General features: G+C 38.9%; 1 protein-coding gene across 2 annotated transcripts in view; it reads right to left on the bottom strand.

The window, feature by feature from the left end:
* The window catches only part of PCSK5 (proprotein convertase subtilisin/kexin type 5), a 297459-nt gene that overhangs the window by 79656 nt on the left and 197509 nt on the right, over positions 1 to 20294 (bottom strand). For both annotated transcript variants that reach the window (XM_032774960.2, XM_032774962.2), the window contains exons 13-17: positions 14354 to 14490; positions 7325 to 7468; positions 4971 to 5073; positions 4139 to 4332; positions 2517 to 2601 (exon numbers count right to left, since the gene is read on the bottom strand). In XM_032774960.2, the coding sequence (XP_032630851.1) occupies positions 2517 to 2601; positions 4139 to 4332; positions 4971 to 5073; positions 7325 to 7468; positions 14354 to 14490 (663 nt within the window). The remainder of the gene's footprint in view (positions 1 to 2516; positions 2602 to 4138; positions 4333 to 4970; positions 5074 to 7324; positions 7469 to 14353; positions 14491 to 20294) is intronic.

Genomic DNA, 20294 nt, shown 5'->3' with positions numbered 1-20294 from the left:
ACAAACTTAAATAAAGCAATCATTTCACACATGCAGCTACATCTATGGTGGAGTCTCACAACCTGTAGCAAACAGTTCACAGTACTGTAGGACAGGAAGTGAAGAAGAATACCATATTTAAGGAAAAGTGCAAAGAAGATTCAAGTATGCAGAATGTAATTACCTAAATTGAACTTGGTCTGGGGTCAGTACCACTACACTTAAAAACATGCAAAGGGATTTGTTCCCAAGAATTTATCCTTTGCCTGAAAGACATGAAGACCAGTGGTGTCCCCTAATACCATGTCAAAGTACTAACAAGTACCAGCTCAGTGTATAGAGTGCCACTTACTGCAGCACAAAGATTTCCCTTTGTAAAGGTCTTGAGTTTGCATGTGAACTGGGACCCTTCAGTTCATGCCCGCTGCATCCACACAGGGGAATTACAGCCTAGTATTTACTCCCTCTTAGTCCAAACTGCTGGACAGCGCGACATATCCCTAGGCTTGCAGAAAGCTGTCTCCAGTCAAATAGGATTTGCAATCACTACTTTGCATCATTTCATTCACATCAATGAAATCTTCATTTCAAAGTGTAGTTGGAATTATTGAGTTTAACTACCCTACCACTAAAAGGATCAATACCTTGACTGCTAAGAGCTTTGAAATCCCACTGAAATCAATGGGAACTTGAAGGCATTTGGCTCCTTGCAGGATTAAACCTATAATCAGCTGAACAAAAACCCTGGATCCAAATTAACTTTGGGAGGGCCTGAAATCTTGATTTGAATCCAGAATTTGCAGCCTGTGTTCTATGTTTAATTTGAATTTTAGTCTTTGGAATGGCTATCCGCAGAACAAATAGACAACTGTAGTCCAGGTACTCTATAAAAATTTTCTCTTGAGATTTCTTCCTTCTTTATTTCAGGATGGGATTTATTTGGTCCTTTGAAGAGAGCGTCTTTCCTGTCACATTGCCTAAGCTATAGTGAGGCTGGCATTCTTTTGGCTATTTCATTCTTTGAGTTTGACCACTTGGCTCCTTTCTTCCATGGTGTTACAAGCTGCTGTCCATATTTCCTGGCAGGGTATGTGTTGTGAGTTCAATAAGCCTACCTTTTATGCTCCAGGAAACCTGTTGGATACTCTCTCCTAGAAACCTGTAACCTTGGCTCTTCCACTGGGCTGCCTGATATAGCTATGAAAAGTCTCCACACTGTTGCTTTGCTAAGCTGATGTCTGCCTGAGTTCACCAGTTTGTTTCATTTTAAAGAGACTTGCACCAGAGCAACTTGAGGAGGTGTAAGTCTGGCTATTAAAATTAGTCAAAACATAGAAGGCAAAACTTAGGAAAATTTCCTGAAATTGTCCTCAAGATTTCCACATTTCCCCCCACAACTGTTCACAGGCCTGGAATAAGAGCGTGTAGTTGCATGAATTAATAATATTATACATTTTCATAAGAAGATCTCAATACTACAGCCATGAATTTACCAATAGCTTCACAGCACTCCTGAGAGGGAAATAAATATCACCTCCATTTTGCAGAGGGTTTAAATGTGCTCGGGCCTTGGCTTGATCTGATGCCTTCCTTCCCTCAGATCAAGCCTTTTCTCTAAGCAGTGTCATTTTTTAGTGAGCGATAAAACCACATCACTGGAGACAGAACAATGCAGGTGGCTGAAAAATCTAAATGCACCATGGGTACATAGAGAGTGAGAAGTGGCTTTACCATGTGAAAAATAAATTAGGCAAAGACATTCAAGGAAACTAATTATAACGGTCAGCTTGCACTAACTCAAAGACTGTAATCTATTTTGACACAAGGTACAGGTCCAATACTAAAACAATTAAAGACAATCTTATTCTAAACAAGTCTCTGATACAGATTTTGACTTCAGTTTTTTGTGGCATAAACCCAGCATACAATCCCTTACAAACTTTACAGGGATTTTTGACCCTCTCCACTTGGATCAAAAGGTCACTCATTCGCATGGAAGTAAAAATGTGTGCTGCTGCTGCTTTATGGATTTTACCTATCCGTTTCAGAAATGATTAAGTCCCCCTACCAAGACAAAATAACCACTGTTGTTTAATATATGGGCACACCATATCGTAATGGAACTGAGTCTGAGGTACTTAAGATAAGTGAATGATTGGATGTATGAAGAGACACAATAAAGATAAGGAAACAGTTTCTAACTATCACAGGAATGAATCAGAAGGATTAATACAATTCACCAGTTCCACTTCTAAAATAATCCTTGACTGCCACACTGTAGGTCAGAAAAGTGAAGAACATAGCTTTTACATGGCTACAACTTTCATTTTGCCTGCAGTTAAACATTTTTTAAAATTCATTGTTAGCCAAGATGGCACAAGGAAGTATTAAATTACAGCACAAACAGCAACAGAACACATAAATGGAGGCCCAGGCAAGGTTAAATAGTAATATTATGTAAGTCTCTTTGATGTATGTCCATAGACTCAGGAAGTCTCTTTGGCTATTGTGTGCAGTGAAATCCATCATATCCTTACCTTAGGCCATGTCTGCATTCTGTGCAACTTTGGGATTCAGCACATGTCTTACAGTTCTCACTGCATTTCCGGCAAACAATCTTATCTGCAAAGGAAAAAAGAAAAACAGCCCAGAAAACCCTGGTCAATCATATTTAATAAAATTATATGGATATATTCCATTGTTCATTGCTTTTTTACCTGAGCACAAGAAATGGAAGTAGAAAGCAAGAAATAAAATTAAATAGCTAAAGTGCTACTTATATATTGACCTTCTCCATCGAACATCACATGCTTTCAGTTATTTCTAAATATTTAAAATAACATCCTATTCCTTTGAAAAATAATATGCTTTGAGATTGTAAAAACATTTACATGAATACACTTGTTTAAATTGACTGTTTTTATTATTGACTCATGCAATCTTTTCAAATAATAGGAAAAATACTAAATTCAGGCAAATAAGAGTTTCTACATAAATTGTTCATGCAAAGCATAAATTGTCTTTTAGCTCATTTAAGCAAACAGACTTTCCTAATTTCATTTTTTTGGGGGTTCAAGATATGCCTGACTTCACTTTTCTGATCTTATCACACCTAAGCAACATATTACTGTTCTCTTTACCCCAGCCATAAGACCTAAAGAGCCCATGTTCCTCCATACATTTACACTTCTTACTCTGGAGGTTCTGTATCATGGACTCCAACTTTCCACCTGAAAAGGGCTGTGTGAGAATCCCATCCAACTCCACATTCTCTTTTATCCTGTGCCTTGATCAGGCAGAGGAGCCATTGTGGTAGAAAGAAATGAAGCTAATATCTGCCCCTGCTATCCCTGGTTATGAGTATATTGCTTCACAATACTGCAAGCAAGAGACACCAGCCCCAGTTCAGCAAAGCTCTTAAGCACATACAGTAATTATCTTTAAGGATATGCCTAAATCTCTGGGAGTAAATATTTTACAGGATCAGGCCCTAGGCTGGGAATTAAGAATGGGGACACTGCATGGTCATCCATAGGTGGGAATTAAAGCCAGGTCTCCCACATGGCAGTGTATGTTACTGCTATTGCATCACTGCAGATATTAAATGTCTGCCAATTTTTGCCCATTGTTGTACAGCTGTGTTAAGAGTTGAGGACAGAGCCTCTACCTTCCTTAGCACACCAATGTAGCAGCGGAGCAGCATGTCCTTCTGGCTCTCACATGCCCATTGGTTTACCAGGGAAGCATAGTGTCCCGGTTTAGGAAGTAATGTTTAATATGTGCTGGAGATGAGCACATGCATCAAGGAGATGCTTTCTTCCACATGTTCCCCCACCACATAGTGGATCTACTATTGTAGTGGGACAAGCATTGCTCTGCTACCTCCACTTCACAGTCAGAAAGAGGAAGGGAAGGATTTTGTCATGTACCGCTAAGCATGATTTTCAAGAGCTAACAATCAAAGCAGAATCCAGGTGTAGTTTTGGACGACACTCTTGATCAGGATTTGTTCTCAACAATTTCATAAAAGAAATAAGATTTAGAAAAGAGACAAATGTATCAAAATACACGTTTATCTTAAAAACTATCCTCTGACCTCCCCAAACAACCCAGCCCAAATATTGGAAACCCAAAGAAATAAGCAGGAGAAAATACTGACTCTTGTCAAGATAAAATCCATCTGGGCAGCTGGTAATACAGCTATTGGATTCTTCATTTAGATAGTAACCAGATTTACAGCTCAGGCATTGGTCACTGTGGCTTCCAACACAGGTTTCACAATTGGGGGAGCATTTTTTACAGCGTTTCTTGTCTGCATTGTAGTGACCAGGTGGGCAGTTTGGAACACAGATCCTGCATTGTGCAGTGAAGAAAAGGCAGAGTCATCACTGATGTAAACCCACCACCCTATAGCAGAGGTCCCCATATTGTAAGGCGCGCCCCACCTAAGGAGCACAGAGGAACCTTTCGCGGGGGGGGGGGGGAGCCCCTACAGAAGGCAGGGAGGGAGCACCACCCAGCCCCTCCCCACCCCCAGCTCTGCTCTGGTTCTGCGTGCAGCCACATCTTCATCTCATAGCCCTGCCCCTGCCCCAGCCCCAGCCCCACCCTCAGCCTCAGCCCCCTTACCCCATTCCCATCCACACCAGCCCTGGCAGAAGCAAGAGACACAGCCAATTTACATCTGCCCCAAGCTTGCCCAAGCCCAGTGACTGACGCTAAATACTAGTTATGCTGGTTCTAATTCTGTTTTTATGTTCATTTTGTTAAAAAATAGTCAGATGATGGCTGAATAATCAGGAAATGGCATTTGAAGGATCTACATTACATTCAAATTAGTAGGACTTTCCTCTAACTCCTATGCAAATTTGTAAAATAAACTAAAGGTAAGAGAAATTATTCCATATCGTGTAGAAAGGGGAAAAGGAGGGAGATGTGTAGATAAAAATAGAACAAGGGATGATATATAAAGATGTTTTTTTCTTTCTTACCGTGTGTTGTTTTTAGATTTGTAGTAATAGTGTAGACAATCAGTACAGTGGTCTGGTCCTGGCCCATCACACCCTACTTTACTGCATTCTGCATTGCATGGACCTTTAATAAATCCAAAAATCAAAGGAGGGGAGAAATGACACATCTGCATTTGCTACTCTGTGGTTCTTACAAAATATTACTATAATGCAGAGTATAATTACCCCAGTTCCCTATATGGACTCAGTGACTAGCTACAGTGAAGCTAGCACAGCATCTAACACAGACTTATCAGATATTGTCTGTGGAGTCAAATAGATGCTTTCATAATAAATAAATCATTTAAATTTTTCGTCACTGATGCTGAAGGTCCCTGAGTCCCTTAGCAAAGACTAACAACATCATTTATCATAAATAGTTCTGTGTGCCCACATAAATCTAAGATTGAGAGCAAACAGTATCTGGTAGGCTATCACTAGCAGATTGTTTTAACAATTAAATAAGTGTACTGGGGCCCTGTTGTTCACAATATCATTACAATATTTTTAATATGAACTTTAACTCTGAAAATTGGGGAACTGATAGTTAAGATTATCCAAGTAACCTTAACTCAGACCTCATCCTCCTGCTAACAGCCTCTTACTGGATAGCAACTAGATGCTAGTAATGACCACTATCTTGTGGTGCAGTTTCTTCATAATTCCAGGAGAGGATATGGGTAGATGATGACTATATAATGGTGTGGTATCTTAGAACCAGGGGGAGTTGAAAAAAGGAGATGTATTAATGAATAATGGGCTTTCCAGTGGCTTCATAGGTTAGAGAGCAGATGAGGTAACTTGGGCTGTATGGCTTATGGTGGAATTTTGGATGTAATTTTTGGAATGTGTAGGCAAGATAGTGGACTAGATTTCAGTGTATTTTCTCTCCAAATCAGCAGCTGAAGTGGGTTTCTTTGAGTCTTTTGCCCATACATAGTGTTTATTTTGTAGGTCTGTATTTACATTTTGGGAAGGCAGAGTTTGTGGTCCACAGTGGTAATGTGAATGTTATACAGTGGTTTGGTGCTTATAACTAATACCATCAAAAGTGTTTAGCAGATGAAACATTATCATTATGGAAAGCTGCTCAATAACCATCATATGTCAATCTCATCTCTATGCCATGTTGATGCCTGAAGGCAGAATACAAAAATAAAAATAAAATGAAAAGTAAAATCTCAGTCTGTCCAGGTGATTCTAGAGTGGCTCAATCACCTTCCAAAATAAAGAGAGGTTCAAGAGTGAGTGGAGAATGGAAAAGTTCTCAGTATAATGCTGTCATCCTGGGGCTGGCACTCTACCTTTAGACAGGGAGATATTGATCACAGAATAAGCCAAACATTGCCCAGCTAATGGCCCTCAAAGTTCCTTTTCACACATAATGGGCCCAAGTGCATTCAGAACGCTCTAGATAATGTCATACCCAAACAGGACAGCCCCACTGACTTGTTGCCTTCTTGCTCTGACGCTATCTGACTGATGCCAGAAAGACTAGTTATAATAAAAGATTCAGTGAAGACAATGGACAATTTCTCATAGAGCTCAGTTGAAGGAGATTGTCTCTCCTGATGCAATGTAGATGATATCATCCCAAACAGCTGTTCATATATACTGCTGGGGGATTCTTCACTGTGCATATTCATCATGAATATACCATATGTACTTGCCATGCTTAAAAAAAAATCAGAATTAAAAAGATTTATGTGCAACTTTAAATAACAAGTCACATGACTCGGGTCTTCATCAAAACTCGTAACTGAAGTCTCACCACTCCCATTCCTCATGGGAAAAACCTCAATGCAAAGCCTTTTTACTAGAGCTTTGGTTGGCATCATGCTTTTGATTTTAGAAAGTTCATTTTTCTGCATGTATTTATTATAAAGCTTGCATGCTCATATTTATTACAATTCTAACTTATGAAAAGAAGTTTTATAAACACACATACAAACTTCCTCTTCAATCCAGAGAAAGGGAAAGGCAGATCAAAGTAACTGCGCAAGTTATTTTGTATTCAATTGCTTTGTTTATTTTTGTTGTTTATGATTTGTTTCCAGAAACATCCACATGGTGCGAAGTGGCTAACAAACAAACAAACAAACAAACAAGGCACAGTTCCAGCTTCCAAGATCTTAGCCTCTAATTAGGGAATGCAAGTAGACAGAAGAAGGAAGAGTAGAGTATAGGGAAATGGTGAACATCAGACAATTAAAGTAGCTAGGGAGTGACGTTCTGACAGTACAACGGCACATACAGTGTGCCAAATTAGTCCTCAATCCTATTATACATGAGGTACAGTAAATGAATGATTCCTTCAGATGTAGAGTTCAACTCACCTGCATAGTCATCTGTTCCATAGTCTTCTGTAGGGTCTTCGACTGGACTGGAGCGAACTCGTTCCACTTTGGGAAAAGCGTTTCTTGGCGAGTAAGGCTGGATAGATGTCCCATAAAGAACTAAGGACCATTCTTTCAATTTGCCTAGCAGTCAAATATTTAAAGCATAATCTTAGAAATTACTTACATCCTCTCTTTCTCTCTCTCATGGATTTTGATATTGATCATGTGAAATTGTGTGATTATAAGTGAGTTTGAGCCCTTGCTTTATCTCTGTGTCCTCGTGCAGGACATAGTGAGACAGAGATAATACAGTTTTCGCTTCAGTATAAATCCAAACCAGCTCACCTTTCTAAATCAGTTTTTCATACATCAGATCTTCCACCACATCAACCTCTTCCAATTCTAATAAAACCCTACTTAAACATTCCATGCTTGCTTCAATAAAAAAACATAAATAGTTTTCATATAAGGGGTGAAATCCTGACGATGAAATCATATGAACTTCAATGAGGCAAGTTTTCATCCCAGATTTCACTTTCCTTCAGAACACTAGTAAACCAACTTTTCTTTTTTATTATTCTTAATCTGTCAATTAAATAGTTGCATAATCGATGGGATTCCAGTTTATTAAAGGGCTTGATTTTCTTATAATACCCAATGAGTAACTCCTACTGGCTTTAATAGAGGTCCACTAATGCACACTGAGGGAAGAAATACTCTTCAAACTTATCAAAATCTCTGTAGTAAAACTTCCATGTCATCCTCTGAAAACAACACCATCTGTGAAAACCCATATTATAAGATTAAAATATGGAAAATAAATTTGGCCACACTGCTCCCTTGATTGTATTTGCCCACATTAAAAATCACTATACAATTTAGCCCAAGTCAGCATTATGAAAGGCTTGGGACTGAAATAGGTCAGCAGTGAATATTTGAAAAAGTCCTGCAGCTACGTTTCGTGGTGGGCTATTCTTTGGTCTAATTGCTCTTCCCTCGGAGCAACTTTTTTCAGAAGATTAAACCAAATTAAACTTTCTTTAAAGAGATCACTCATACTACACCTATGGTAAAATTCAAATAAGTTTACCCCCTCCTTTCTAATAATTGCTCTCCACAATTTGTTTTGGGCTTTAATATTCTCCTTTGCCCGTGTAATTTTAAACTATAGAAGTTAAGTTCCATTAACTTTTACCAAATCCTAGTTATCTTTCTGTATTCTCCCAATTTTGTTGCTGTCCTCTAGTGAGGTACCCAAATTATATGATCTATTACCTCTCTGATTTTACATTCAACATCTAAAATGTATGCAACAAGAACAGAGGTTTTCCTAAGGTGACTGGCTGATGGGAGGTGATCACCCATTTTCTTGTCAACTGTTATATTTCCAGACTAAAGACTGTTGTGAAACCGTACCTCAGTCAACCCAGTATTGCCTACTCTTTGAACTTTCAGCCTGATTTGATAGAAATCCTACCCTTTATCTGACGTTATTTGTCCTCTCTTGATAGATTATAAGGCTGGAAAAGGCCATGGTCCTATAGTCTAACCTCTTGCATCACACAAGAGTAGCTTAATTCTTGCATTGCGCCCAATAACTTGTGGTTGAGGTAGAGCATATCTTTTAGAAAGACATCCAACCTTGATTTAAAGACTTCAAGTGATGGAGAACTTACTACATCTCTTGATAGGGTGTTCTAATGGTTAATTACCCTACCAGTGATAAAATGTGCACCTTATTTTTCTAGATTCACCTCCCAGCCACTTGTCTTTGTCTGCTAGATTAAAGATCCCTGTGGTATCAGACAACATCTCCCTGTACAAGATCGTGCTGAAGTGGCCCCTGAAACTTCTTTAGATCAAACACCTTTAATCTTTGGTTATACACCCCCGGATCACATTGCTCCTTTTAGCCCGAGCATGTCTCTAGGTGCTTATCCCTAAATCCTTGTCAGAGCCACAGTTTTCCAGTCCCCCACTCTGCAATTATGGCCTATGTTTTAAGATGTATGACCTTGCATTTGGCTGTAATAAACCGGATGCAGTCAAATAATGTGTTTTACTAACAGATCTAGACCGCCCAGCCCTCATCATTTAATTCTTCACCAATCTTTATGTCACCTGCAAACTTTATAAACAATGATTTTATATATTTTTCCAGATCATTGACAAAAATATTGGTCCAAGAACCAATTTCTGCAGGATCCCACTAGAAATACTCCACTTATTGTTGCTGCCCATGCATGGAATCTGGAATGATTTTTCTCCGAGATCAGATTGGCAGACACCCTATTTTTTTTTCACCTTCATCTGCAACATGAGGCACAGATCAGTTGTTGGTTTGAGCTACAGTAAATGGTGGCTTCTCTGTAACTTGAAGTTTTAAATCAAGATTTGAGGACTTCAGTAACTCAGCCAGAGGTTATGGGCCTGTTACAGGAGTGGGTGGTCAGACTCTGTGGCCTGTAATCTTCAGAAGGTAAGACTAGATGGTCATGATGGTGCCTTCTGGCCTTAAAGTCTGAGTTTGAGTCCTGCTGAAGCTATAATTCTTGGACTTTGCATGCATGCAGTGGTCTACACGAGCACATCTACTTACAGGATCTGGGCCTTGAACATGCTTCTTAATTAAACAAGTGGAGGGGAGAGTAATGCAGGTGTTACCATGGGAATAGTTTCCTTTTAAAGACTAGTTCAGTCGACGAAATTGAGAAAATCCATGGAATTTGCCAGCACGTAAATGAAGTCTGCCTCAAGGCCAGGTTTAATTTGCACAATGAAAATACATACACACACACTTTTATAACAAAGATACAAACCAAACACATTTGAGCCAAAATATTTTTTTTTGGCTGATTTCACCATTTAGTCTGGCTAGCACAGTCCCTTCCCCTCCTTATAGTTAGTACATAACAAAGAGATCCCCACTTATATGTGTAGGAGAAACAGTATATCATAGAGTTTCATAGACAGCATATGTCTGCATTTTGCCCCATAAATTCTGCTGAATTAAATGCAGAAATAACATGCATTGTATTTTATAAACTAGATGCTGCTTTTCTTTATGGCTAACATGTGACAATACCTTGCCCAATGCTAGGGTCTGATGACATCAGAAACATTACATGGGTTGGCCATTTGTTCACATTTTGAGACAGGAAAACTGTAGTTATTAGTTATAAAACTTTTTGATAGCTAAACAAGTATTTACAGACATGCAGAAATACAAAACACATATGGTGGGGATAGCAGTGTGATCAATTGCAGACTCTGGTGATAAACTGGGTAACTATCATAGATTGTACTGATCCACCTTTGCTTACTTCACACTCTGCCCACTGATCTATCACTGTCAGGACAAATTCAAACATCTGAGTTTTTCCTTGGATAACATATGCCAAGCATTAACGCATCTCTTCTGAACAGGAATGCTATTGGACAGTTTCCATTATGAGGCAAGTACTACTCTGGATGCTGAGAATAAATGATGCTAAAGAGGACAAAAAGAACGAGGGCCTGAATTCTCCACTGTCCTGGATCCTGTGTTGTCACTTACATGCATGCGTGTGAATGCAGAGTGAGTGTCTAACATTGATATTTGGGGCTGGTGGTGTTTTACACTCATCTTGCAGAGGTGTAAATGACTACATAAGGTTCAAGGCAGTGAAGAATCCCTTCTCCAGGTCCAGATTCTCAGCTATGCCCACTAACCACTGGGTGCATCTGAAGATATGGGGCATGATTTCCCACTGGCGTGATTCCTGACAGTTTAGAGCAGCCTCAGGACATCTTTAAACTATGCTGGCTAACTATGGCCCCAGGGGCTCGTATACCAGCTGTGGACTTCGACAGCTGGGTATTGGAGGAGACGGCTATGACAGCTCTGTGCCAGCTGGCAGAGAAATCCTCAGCTGGGCAGATCTACTGCATTTACAACTTCTTTGCATAACATGAGCTAGATCTTTACCAGCTGTAAATCCTCATTGCTCGATTGAAATCAGTAGAGCTCTGCCAATTTACACCTCTTGAAGATCTAGCTCCATATGATAAGCCACTAATTGTGCTGCAGTTCATGCAGTGTAAAGTATTAAAATCAACAGGAATACTCTTTCAAGCTAGAGTTTGCAGGAACAGGTCCTTAAAGAGTATTTGAACTAATGTAAGTCCTATATAAAATTTGGTGGAACTCAATCCTCTCTTTAGCTTTTTCCCTTTTCACTGTCCTGGTAGCATAAAGGGGTTATAAATGGACTCTGGAGAATAGCCCCTCTATAAGGAGTTTGTGGAGAACTATGAAGTGGCTCTATGCCAGCCCTTGCTCAGGCTTTAGCATAGGGAGCATGCCATGGCAGAGAGGGAGGGAGGTGGCTGGAATGCATTGCTCTTTGCTGTACTTGGCTTGGGGATGATTCTTAGGGTGCTACTGCAAGCTGCTCTAACCAATTCCTTGGTGCCAGGCAGGCCTCTGGCTAACCCAAGATTAAATTTGGTAACATTAAAATATTGATGAAGTTGCCGATCATTGACTTTATGGGCTTCCTTTTTAATAACCTGATGAAAGGAGGAACTCTATTGCAGCCAATGGAATGACACCAGTGAAAACTGGTGTGAGAAGATAATCGGACCAGTGATAGCTGAGTGATGACTGAAAAACTGAAGCAGACTGTATTTCGCTTCAGACCTCTAGAGTGCTGTAGCCAAGGCCTTCAAAACTGGGTGCCTAAAGTTAGTCTTCTAAATCCACAAATCCAGCCAGCAAGAAGGAACTGAGAGGGTGGCGGGTCAGCAGGGCCCTATATTGAGTGCCATGAAGGCGAGACCCTAGGGGGCGCCCAGGCTGACCCAATAGATGCTGCTATGGGAAAAACCTTCCAGCTGCTGTGCACGCGGTTTTCGCACACCTAATTAGAATTGACATGAACAAGCACTCGAAGAAGAAGGTGTATTATTCCAATTTAAGTATCTTAAGCCAAATCCAATTTCAACCAAGAGAGAAAAAAACACTGTTCCAGTCCACAGGACAAAAGGTCATCTCTACATCTGACAACAAAACTACTAATGGGACTTTCTGACCAGGCTGAATTTGGAGATATTTAATATGCTTCTTATGTTATCAGCCACAAACTTTTTTACAAAATCAACTTTAAACATACAATTTTCAAGCCTGGTAGCTAGTACTTAGCCAAAAATTCTTTATTCTTTTCCTGTGTACTGGTGATATGAAGGTGGTCATCATATTTGGTGAAAGCAGTTTAGATTTTTGAGTGTCATTATATATTTTCTAATTCAGAAACAAGTGTATTTTTAATTGTTTAAAAACAAAATCCTAATGTTAAACTATCAAGAATAAATTTGTATAGCTTCATATATTTTATCTTGAGTATCAGACATGTCATTGAAATTTAGGGTTGATTTTAGGTAAATCAATTAAAAAAAATCTGAAATGGTTTGTGAGTTTACTTAGTTTTCTGAAGAGTAATATATTTTGCTGTCTTTATAGAATTCTAAACCAACATGCCTAGTGGTAATTTTATGGTGACTCTGATCAGATTTTAGATAGTTAATCCTGAATTTTTATACATTTTTTAAATGTCACAGGCTAGTCATCACTCAGATTTTTCCACCTTTATTGCAATGTTGTTTACTGAGTTGATTCTCAGTGTTTTCAATTGTACTATAAGTGTTAATTTAGCGTTACTGTTACATAATTGTCAATACATTCTTTGTACTCCAACTCTTGTGACCATTTTTAGTATAGATTTCTTGCTGATGTAATTCTTCTTCCTCAATATTTTTATTGAAATAAATCTTGACAGAAATTAAACGCCCTCAGGCAACTGATCTGAGGGCATCTCATTTATTTTGATGTGAGATATCAAGGGAAGCATTCTACTCTATATTCATTAATAGTGGTGGTATTTTTTGTTTGCAATATATTTTTTTGAAAATGAGGCTTAAGGCTGAGATTTTTTCAGAATACTTAAAATACTCATCTCACATTGCAAGTCAATGGGGATTGGCACCTAACTCTCTTGGGCCCCTCTGAAAATTCTAACCTAAATCTTCATTTATTTGACCTATCTGTATTGAAATGTTTGGATATTTGCATATACTAGTGTACCACATATTGGGACCTATGTGTGGAACAGGAATTACAAGCAGGAGATCTTCTGAGGCTAAAAACATATGTAAACAAGAATAGGATTCAAAAGCGGGAGAATAAAAGGTCGGGGACACTTTGTCTTGTGTATAGCAGCACAAAGAAACCTCAAAGCAGTTGTAGAGGCTATGGGAGGCTCACCTCAGTACTCTCTGTGTGTGTGTGTAGATTCTCTGGTGGTGGAGAACTGATCAAGGCCACTTCCCTCCTTGTAGCTGGTGCAGTGAGCACAGATTGGAGAAAGTGTGTGGACAGAGATTGCTAGCAGTTTTTTCAGCCACAATGAGGGGAGTGGCCTTCATCAGCCTGATGCAAAGGTGGGCCAGGATCTGGGGAGCTCAAAAGGGAGCCTTTACCAGTTTGTACATGCCATTGTGTTAACTGCCTTAAAAATGCAGGCATGCAGCTGCACATACCAATCTTGGGCTTCTCCTTCTGAAAAATTGTCTCTAAATCCCTTTGTATTTTCAAACACTGACTCTTGGCTGCCAAAACTCACAAGCCTGGTGCGGTCTAGCTGTGGAGTGCAACTTATACTTTGAGCTGACAAGTTATCACATGGTGGGGATAAAGGAGGTGGTAGTTTGCCCCCAAGAACACTGCATTGTTGCCATTCTTTTCCACACAAATCAGAAGTAGGTTCATGGTAAGAAGGAGCTACAGGTCTCAGAAGACAAGTAATAGAAGTGTGGAAATGAAGCAGAACAAATAGATGGGAGTCAAATTCTGCCCTCAGTTCTCTGCAATCTCACTGAAATCAGAGTGTCTGCTCCAGTGTAAATGAGGGCAGGAATTAGCCCAAGTACTGCATGCAATTCACCATATTCTTCTGAACCACTGAGCCTAACTAAAGAATGGATTCATACCTGGAGACTTGAAACTTCTCAGCTGAGATGGGGTGTCATGAATCTCCAACTTCCAGTCACCTGCTGCTTTTTCACCCCAGCAATGAGTAGTCATGAACTCCCAGTTTTTAAAACCTTCTGTGGAATGATCAAATAACCTAAGATAAAACAATAAAGTATTATGACATATACAGAAGAACTAGAAAATAAACCCTTGCCTTCATTAGTGATCCTCAGTCCTCATGTGTGCCCACTCACAAATGAAGTATATTTAAACTAATTAGAGTATCTAATCTAAGCATTTATACTGAATTTATCACTATGGTTTTGCTGCACCTATTTCAAACATATCTGATGGGACCATTCTGTATATAACAAGTCAATGGGGGAGGGAGGACAATTCTTCTATATGCTGTTGCTTCATATAATGCAAGAGAGAATGAGAGTTTATTTGCTGCAAATTAAAATTGCCAGTGCAATTTAATAAAATTCACATCCTGAAAAAGTACACACTGAACACAACTACCTTTCCTTTGTTCTAAAAGCGTGACCCAGATACAAACATCATTTTTTAAGTGGAAAGTTTTCTTTTTTCCAGTTTTGGGTTGAAATACTGAATAGGGGGTTAAGAAAATAAGAAATACTAGGTGAGCAATACAATATGAGCAGCTGGGGTCAGGAGAGATTCAGTACTCATGATGCTTGTGAACAAAACAAAAGTAACTGAGACATCGGTGTATCAAACTTCAAATGATTTAAGTATTGCTATATCCAAAGTTTTGCTTGAATGCAGAGACTGATTGGCATATGATGATTTCGTCTTACTAACAGTTTTACAGTAACTTTATTACTGAGGGTTTGGATGAAGAGGTTAGAGCTTGGGTCTGAAATACAGTATGTTTTAGTAGGGAGGACCCAGTTTAGAGTCTGCAATCTGATGCTGAGCAGCGGGGAGGTCTGGCCCAAGATTTTATTGCCTAAAACTGGAATTTATTAATGAGATTTTGAAAAGACACAAGAGAGCATGCCCTTTTGTTCAGTGTTAACAGCATGTTGCCTGGTGCCCCAAAGCTGTTGATGAGAGATTCGTTGGAGTAGAGACTGCTGCCTCATAAATGGTACAGTTCAGCTTTGGAAGAATATATACAATTTCAGATCTCTGCCTCCCTTTCCTGGAAACACACACATACAGCCAGATTCACAAATGCTGTGTTTAGCTACATATTTTTATTCACACTCTTTATGTACGGAGATTCCATGGCTCACATCTGTGCTTCAGTATATTTCATAAAATTAGATTTGTATGCTAGCTGACTACTGGCATAGCACCATTCTTGATTCAATGGATTTACCACAATTTTCTCTTAGAGAAAAACCTATTCATACAAATGTCTAAAAAAACCCAAACAAACCAAGCAAACCTTTAAATCACTTGACTCTTGTAGTTTCTAAGTGTATTTTCAGCCTCTTTTTTTTTAAAAAAAGTTGTGAATACAATGTGCAAAACCTGTGAAATCTAGCACTGTTACTTTGTGCGAAGTACTGTTAAGAGATGTTCCAGGCACACAAAAGAAGGCTTTCTTTCCTCTTGAGAACCTCACTCATTTCACAGAGATAGGTCCTAAACCTGTAAGGCCTCCATTCCCCTAACCTTCCTGGAGTTTAAAAGAAATCATGTGTGCAGGGAGCATGCAGGATTTGGCCAAATCTTTTCCTTCTCCAGTTTGTGTAAATTTCATCCTTCTGTCATAATTCTTTGTGTCTGAATATCTGATAACATTCAATGAAGAATATATACTTTAAAATAAAACTACATTCTCATTCTTGACTGGGTCAGATTTTTTTTAGTGCAATTCCACTGATGTCGTAGAATTTGTACTTGCACAGTACTTGGCCCATTCTGTGTGATTATCAGTTTAGTTATCTGAGCACAGCAGATTTTGCAAACAAATGTTTGCTAGTATAGCATACACCATGTACTGCAGTGATCTAGATTACCTATCCAGACATCATTCTATACACACATACTGGATAGGTTCAATTTAAATGATTGCAAAAGTTGTTTTCAACAGACTTAATACAGTTGCCATGCAATATTGTGCTGATTTTTACAGTAACTCAGTAAACAACTCATACTATCACAATATATTATTTTTAAACAGTGCGTCAGTCAGTCAAGGCAGCAATAGTCCTCTCTACTGTTATGGTAGCTAAATTACATACCATGTAATTATTTTTAAAATTCTATATTTATTGGGATTTAAGTCACATACATTTCACAGAGACATGTCACAGATATTTACTGCCTATTTTTACCAAGGACTAGTACAAGATTTTCTATAGCATTTGTGTTTTAGAGGAGGTTATAATCTACTATTCAACCTTGTCCTCAGATACGTTTTCAGTCACCTCAGATGTTTGGTCTTCATATTGTTTGCTTATTTAAATTCTATCCAAAATGTGGTATTTAAAAATGCCATTAGATTTTTACTTTTATCTAAAACCACAGTCACTTTTGGGTGCAAAAATGGCACTTTGTCCCAGATGTGCAATAATATCTCTAATTAAAATTTACTACAGAATTCTGCATTAATGCTGTAAGCAGTCAAGTTTTGGATCATTATTAGGGAATAGTTTAGTACTGTTTCTATGGCATGGGCTAGTTTTTGGAATGAACAGATTACCAATCTCCTATTGGAAAGGTACAGTACTTATCAAATAGGGGTTTAAATGGTATTTTTCTATTTCATTCTCACCTGTTCTTAAAAATGAACACACTGTCAATAAGCCACAGGAAAACATCGCAAGATGTTGAAGAAAAAGTGGGCCAGTGAAGAAAAAGTGTTTTCAAGGAGTAAAATGGTGAGTTTGAGTTTGTAAAAGGCTGAGTTCATACAGCCTAGGGCCAGCGATGCATGTGCTATATGCTCTCTCTTGTATGAGCATTTTTATGCTAATCTGCATATTTACTAGGGTATTTTACATAAAGGAGAGTGTATGATATACCAAGATGTCCATGTCTTTCTCATAAAAGGGTGGTAAGCACTGAAGCATATATCTAAATCGACTGAAACATTTACCAGAAAGTTAGGATGAAGTTTTCTCTCACACAAAAAGAAATCATAGAACTGAGTGGAATTTTTTTTTATGGGCATTGAGTCATTAAAACCCAGCTCATACTTTTTCATGTGCCAGGTGGATTCAGTTACTAGGTCATACTTCATACTAAGGGTATATTTATGAATAGTTTACAAAGAATTAGTAAATGATTAATAGGTGTTTTAATGAATAGCTAATCAACGGTTATGGATTATTGCAGAGTCCAGTAGTTCAATGCGTGGCTTATAGCCATGTACAACAACAATAGATGTGCTTATAACCACTATAACACCTCTACTCATGCCTGTAACATACATCTAACATTAACTAATCACTCATGAACCTATAAACTATTTGCTAATGTAATATAAAGTGGGACCAGTTGCCTAAGTACCCATGTGAACCTTGGTGATACCAATATGGCCATGATAGGTTGGATATGGCAGTCCTGACTTTCTGTACTAAGAGATGGAGCATCTATGTGCTGAAAAGGAACATGTCCAGTACTAAATTAATTTTAAACTGAAAAATAATGGGTCTCTTTGATAAATTATATAATACACATATGTGTAGGTGTGTACTGTACACGAATATATATTCATACACACACATGTACATACACAGAAAGTATACTCAAATAATTATTTCCTTAAAACAAGATCATCTTGTTGAAATGTGCAGGTCTCTCTTTCTACAACCCTCATCACTAACAATTGTATCTCCTCTCCATTTAACAGCATAATGAGAAACCGAAATATTCACCTCTAATTTAAATTTTAGAAATAGAGGCAGGTGGGTATCCACTTTCAATCACATTCCACAACTGGGAACATAGGGTTAGCTCCTCACAGTTACAGCTACAAGATCTTCATAGATGAAAATAGTTTAGATTTTTAGTAAACGGCTCACAACTGATAAATGCAAAAACCAAAAGCAACAATAAGAACAACAAAAACCCAAGAACCCAAAGAGAAAAACAGCAAGCCGTAGTTAACTTGAGTTTGCAAACTGAAACCCCCTCCTGTCTATAACAGAAGATGGATCTGGGGGCTAGACTTTGGTGAGTACCACCACAATCAGACATCAAGACAAGACAAACAAAAAAGGTAAATTTATAAATATAGGTTTGTATTACTCTGATCCTTTTTTATCCTTGAAATTCCAGTGCATGTGATAGACAACCATACACTATATACTGAATTCACTGTTTTAAGAGTCAGGAAATGTACACAAGCCCAAACGATTGATGAGTGGGGCTGAGGGCAGTTGGAGATGGGGGACAATTTGTCCTCTACTGCAGAGCTCTTTGTTTATGATGTACTCCAGCCCTTCTAAATTAGCAACTTGACAAATAAGTGATCCCTGCATGCTGGGCTACTGGGGCACAAGACTTAAGCTGAACTAGTATTTTTAACATTGCAGAGTGCCTTCTTGAGCTTTGCACCTGCAGATGATTGGGTAAACTTCTTTGAACAGCAGTTCTCCACAGGGGCTCCAGCAACTGCCTGTCAGCTGGGAGAAGTAACTGTTGAGGAACTCCAGACAGCCGAAACCAGCTTAATCAAAGCAGTCAGCCAGTTCCTACCACCTATTTGCATTACAGTATGAAGAAAACAAATCCTCCTAAGAAGTGGTCTGGCAGCAGACAGGCACTCTGAAAGCCTTCTCGCCTATACCTGTTAAGTTAAAGGGATTTTCCATAAGAAAGTAGGTGATTATATCTTCCCTCTGTAAAGGCATTGTTTTCTATAGATCTTACCGCCAGAAGTTCATCTCTTACATTTATTCATTAAAGCTAATTTATGAGGCAAAATGAAACTCAAGCATAGTTTGATCTGAAATGTGAGCATGCCATCTCGGCTTATGGGATGGTTACATGTACAACAGGAAAGATATAACGACATTGAAGGAAAAAGGCCTGACTACAGCCACCCTCATCTTTGATATAGAGAACTTGCCCACAGATTCTAGAGGTACCAGCATGCAATGGTCCATCTTCATTGGACCAGACGTGCGAGGACTTGAGGTTCCACCTGCTGCACCCAGGTATTATTTGTGCTAAAGGTTGTTTGTTTAAAAAACACACTTTTCTATCTAATTTGCTGAAAATCTTCAGACGCCCCTGGTGCAGGTCCATGAATGAACACAGCAGCATAATATAGACATGTTTCAGGCACAGGAAAGCTGGTAGGGGAGACAGGCACAAGGCAGTACATCAAGTAGGTCAAATTCATCCCTGGTGAATCTCCATTGAAGTCAATGCTATTATACCAGGAACGAACTTGGCCCAGTGATCCCAAGGCTACATTCATCTTAAGCAGATGAGACAAGTCTGTGTGGAGGGGGCAAAATCCTTCAGAACTATCCCCTGATATCACAAAGTTTAATTCTCAGAGGGGTAGCCGTGTTAGTCTGGATCTGTAAAAGCAGCAGAGAATCCTGTGGCACCTTATAGACTAACAGACGTTTTGGAGCGTGAGCTTTCGTGACCAGGGCTAAGTGTACTGGTGTAACCTGCCCTATAACAGAAATGTGAGTGCAAGAAGTCTTGTCTCCTCTGTGTGTGTCGGAAGCCATTGGTATCCGCGCTCGCGTCGCGCAGACTGTGCGCGCGCCGACAATAAAACCGAAAGAACACGATGGCTTGTGGAGATAGTCTCGCCCTATCTCAAACCAGGGCCTATACTTGTTATAGCCCACGTTTAAAAGGGATTTTCCATAAAGAAAGTAAGGTGATTTATAATCTTCCCTCTGTAAAGGCATTGTTTCTAATAGGATCTTACCGTCAGAAGTTTCAATTCTTACATTATTCATTAAAGCTAAGTTTATGAGGCAAAATGAAACTCAAGCAATAGTTTGATCT

The sequence above is a fragment of the Chelonoidis abingdonii genome, chromosome 6 (genome assembly GCF_003597395.2).
Source record: "Chelonoidis abingdonii isolate Lonesome George chromosome 6, CheloAbing_2.0, whole genome shotgun sequence".
In the NCBI taxonomy this organism is placed as follows: domain Eukaryota; kingdom Metazoa; phylum Chordata; order Testudines; family Testudinidae; genus Chelonoidis; species Chelonoidis abingdonii.
Note: the sequence above shows the minus strand (reverse complement) of the source record. Positions and strands in the feature narration are given on the sequence as shown.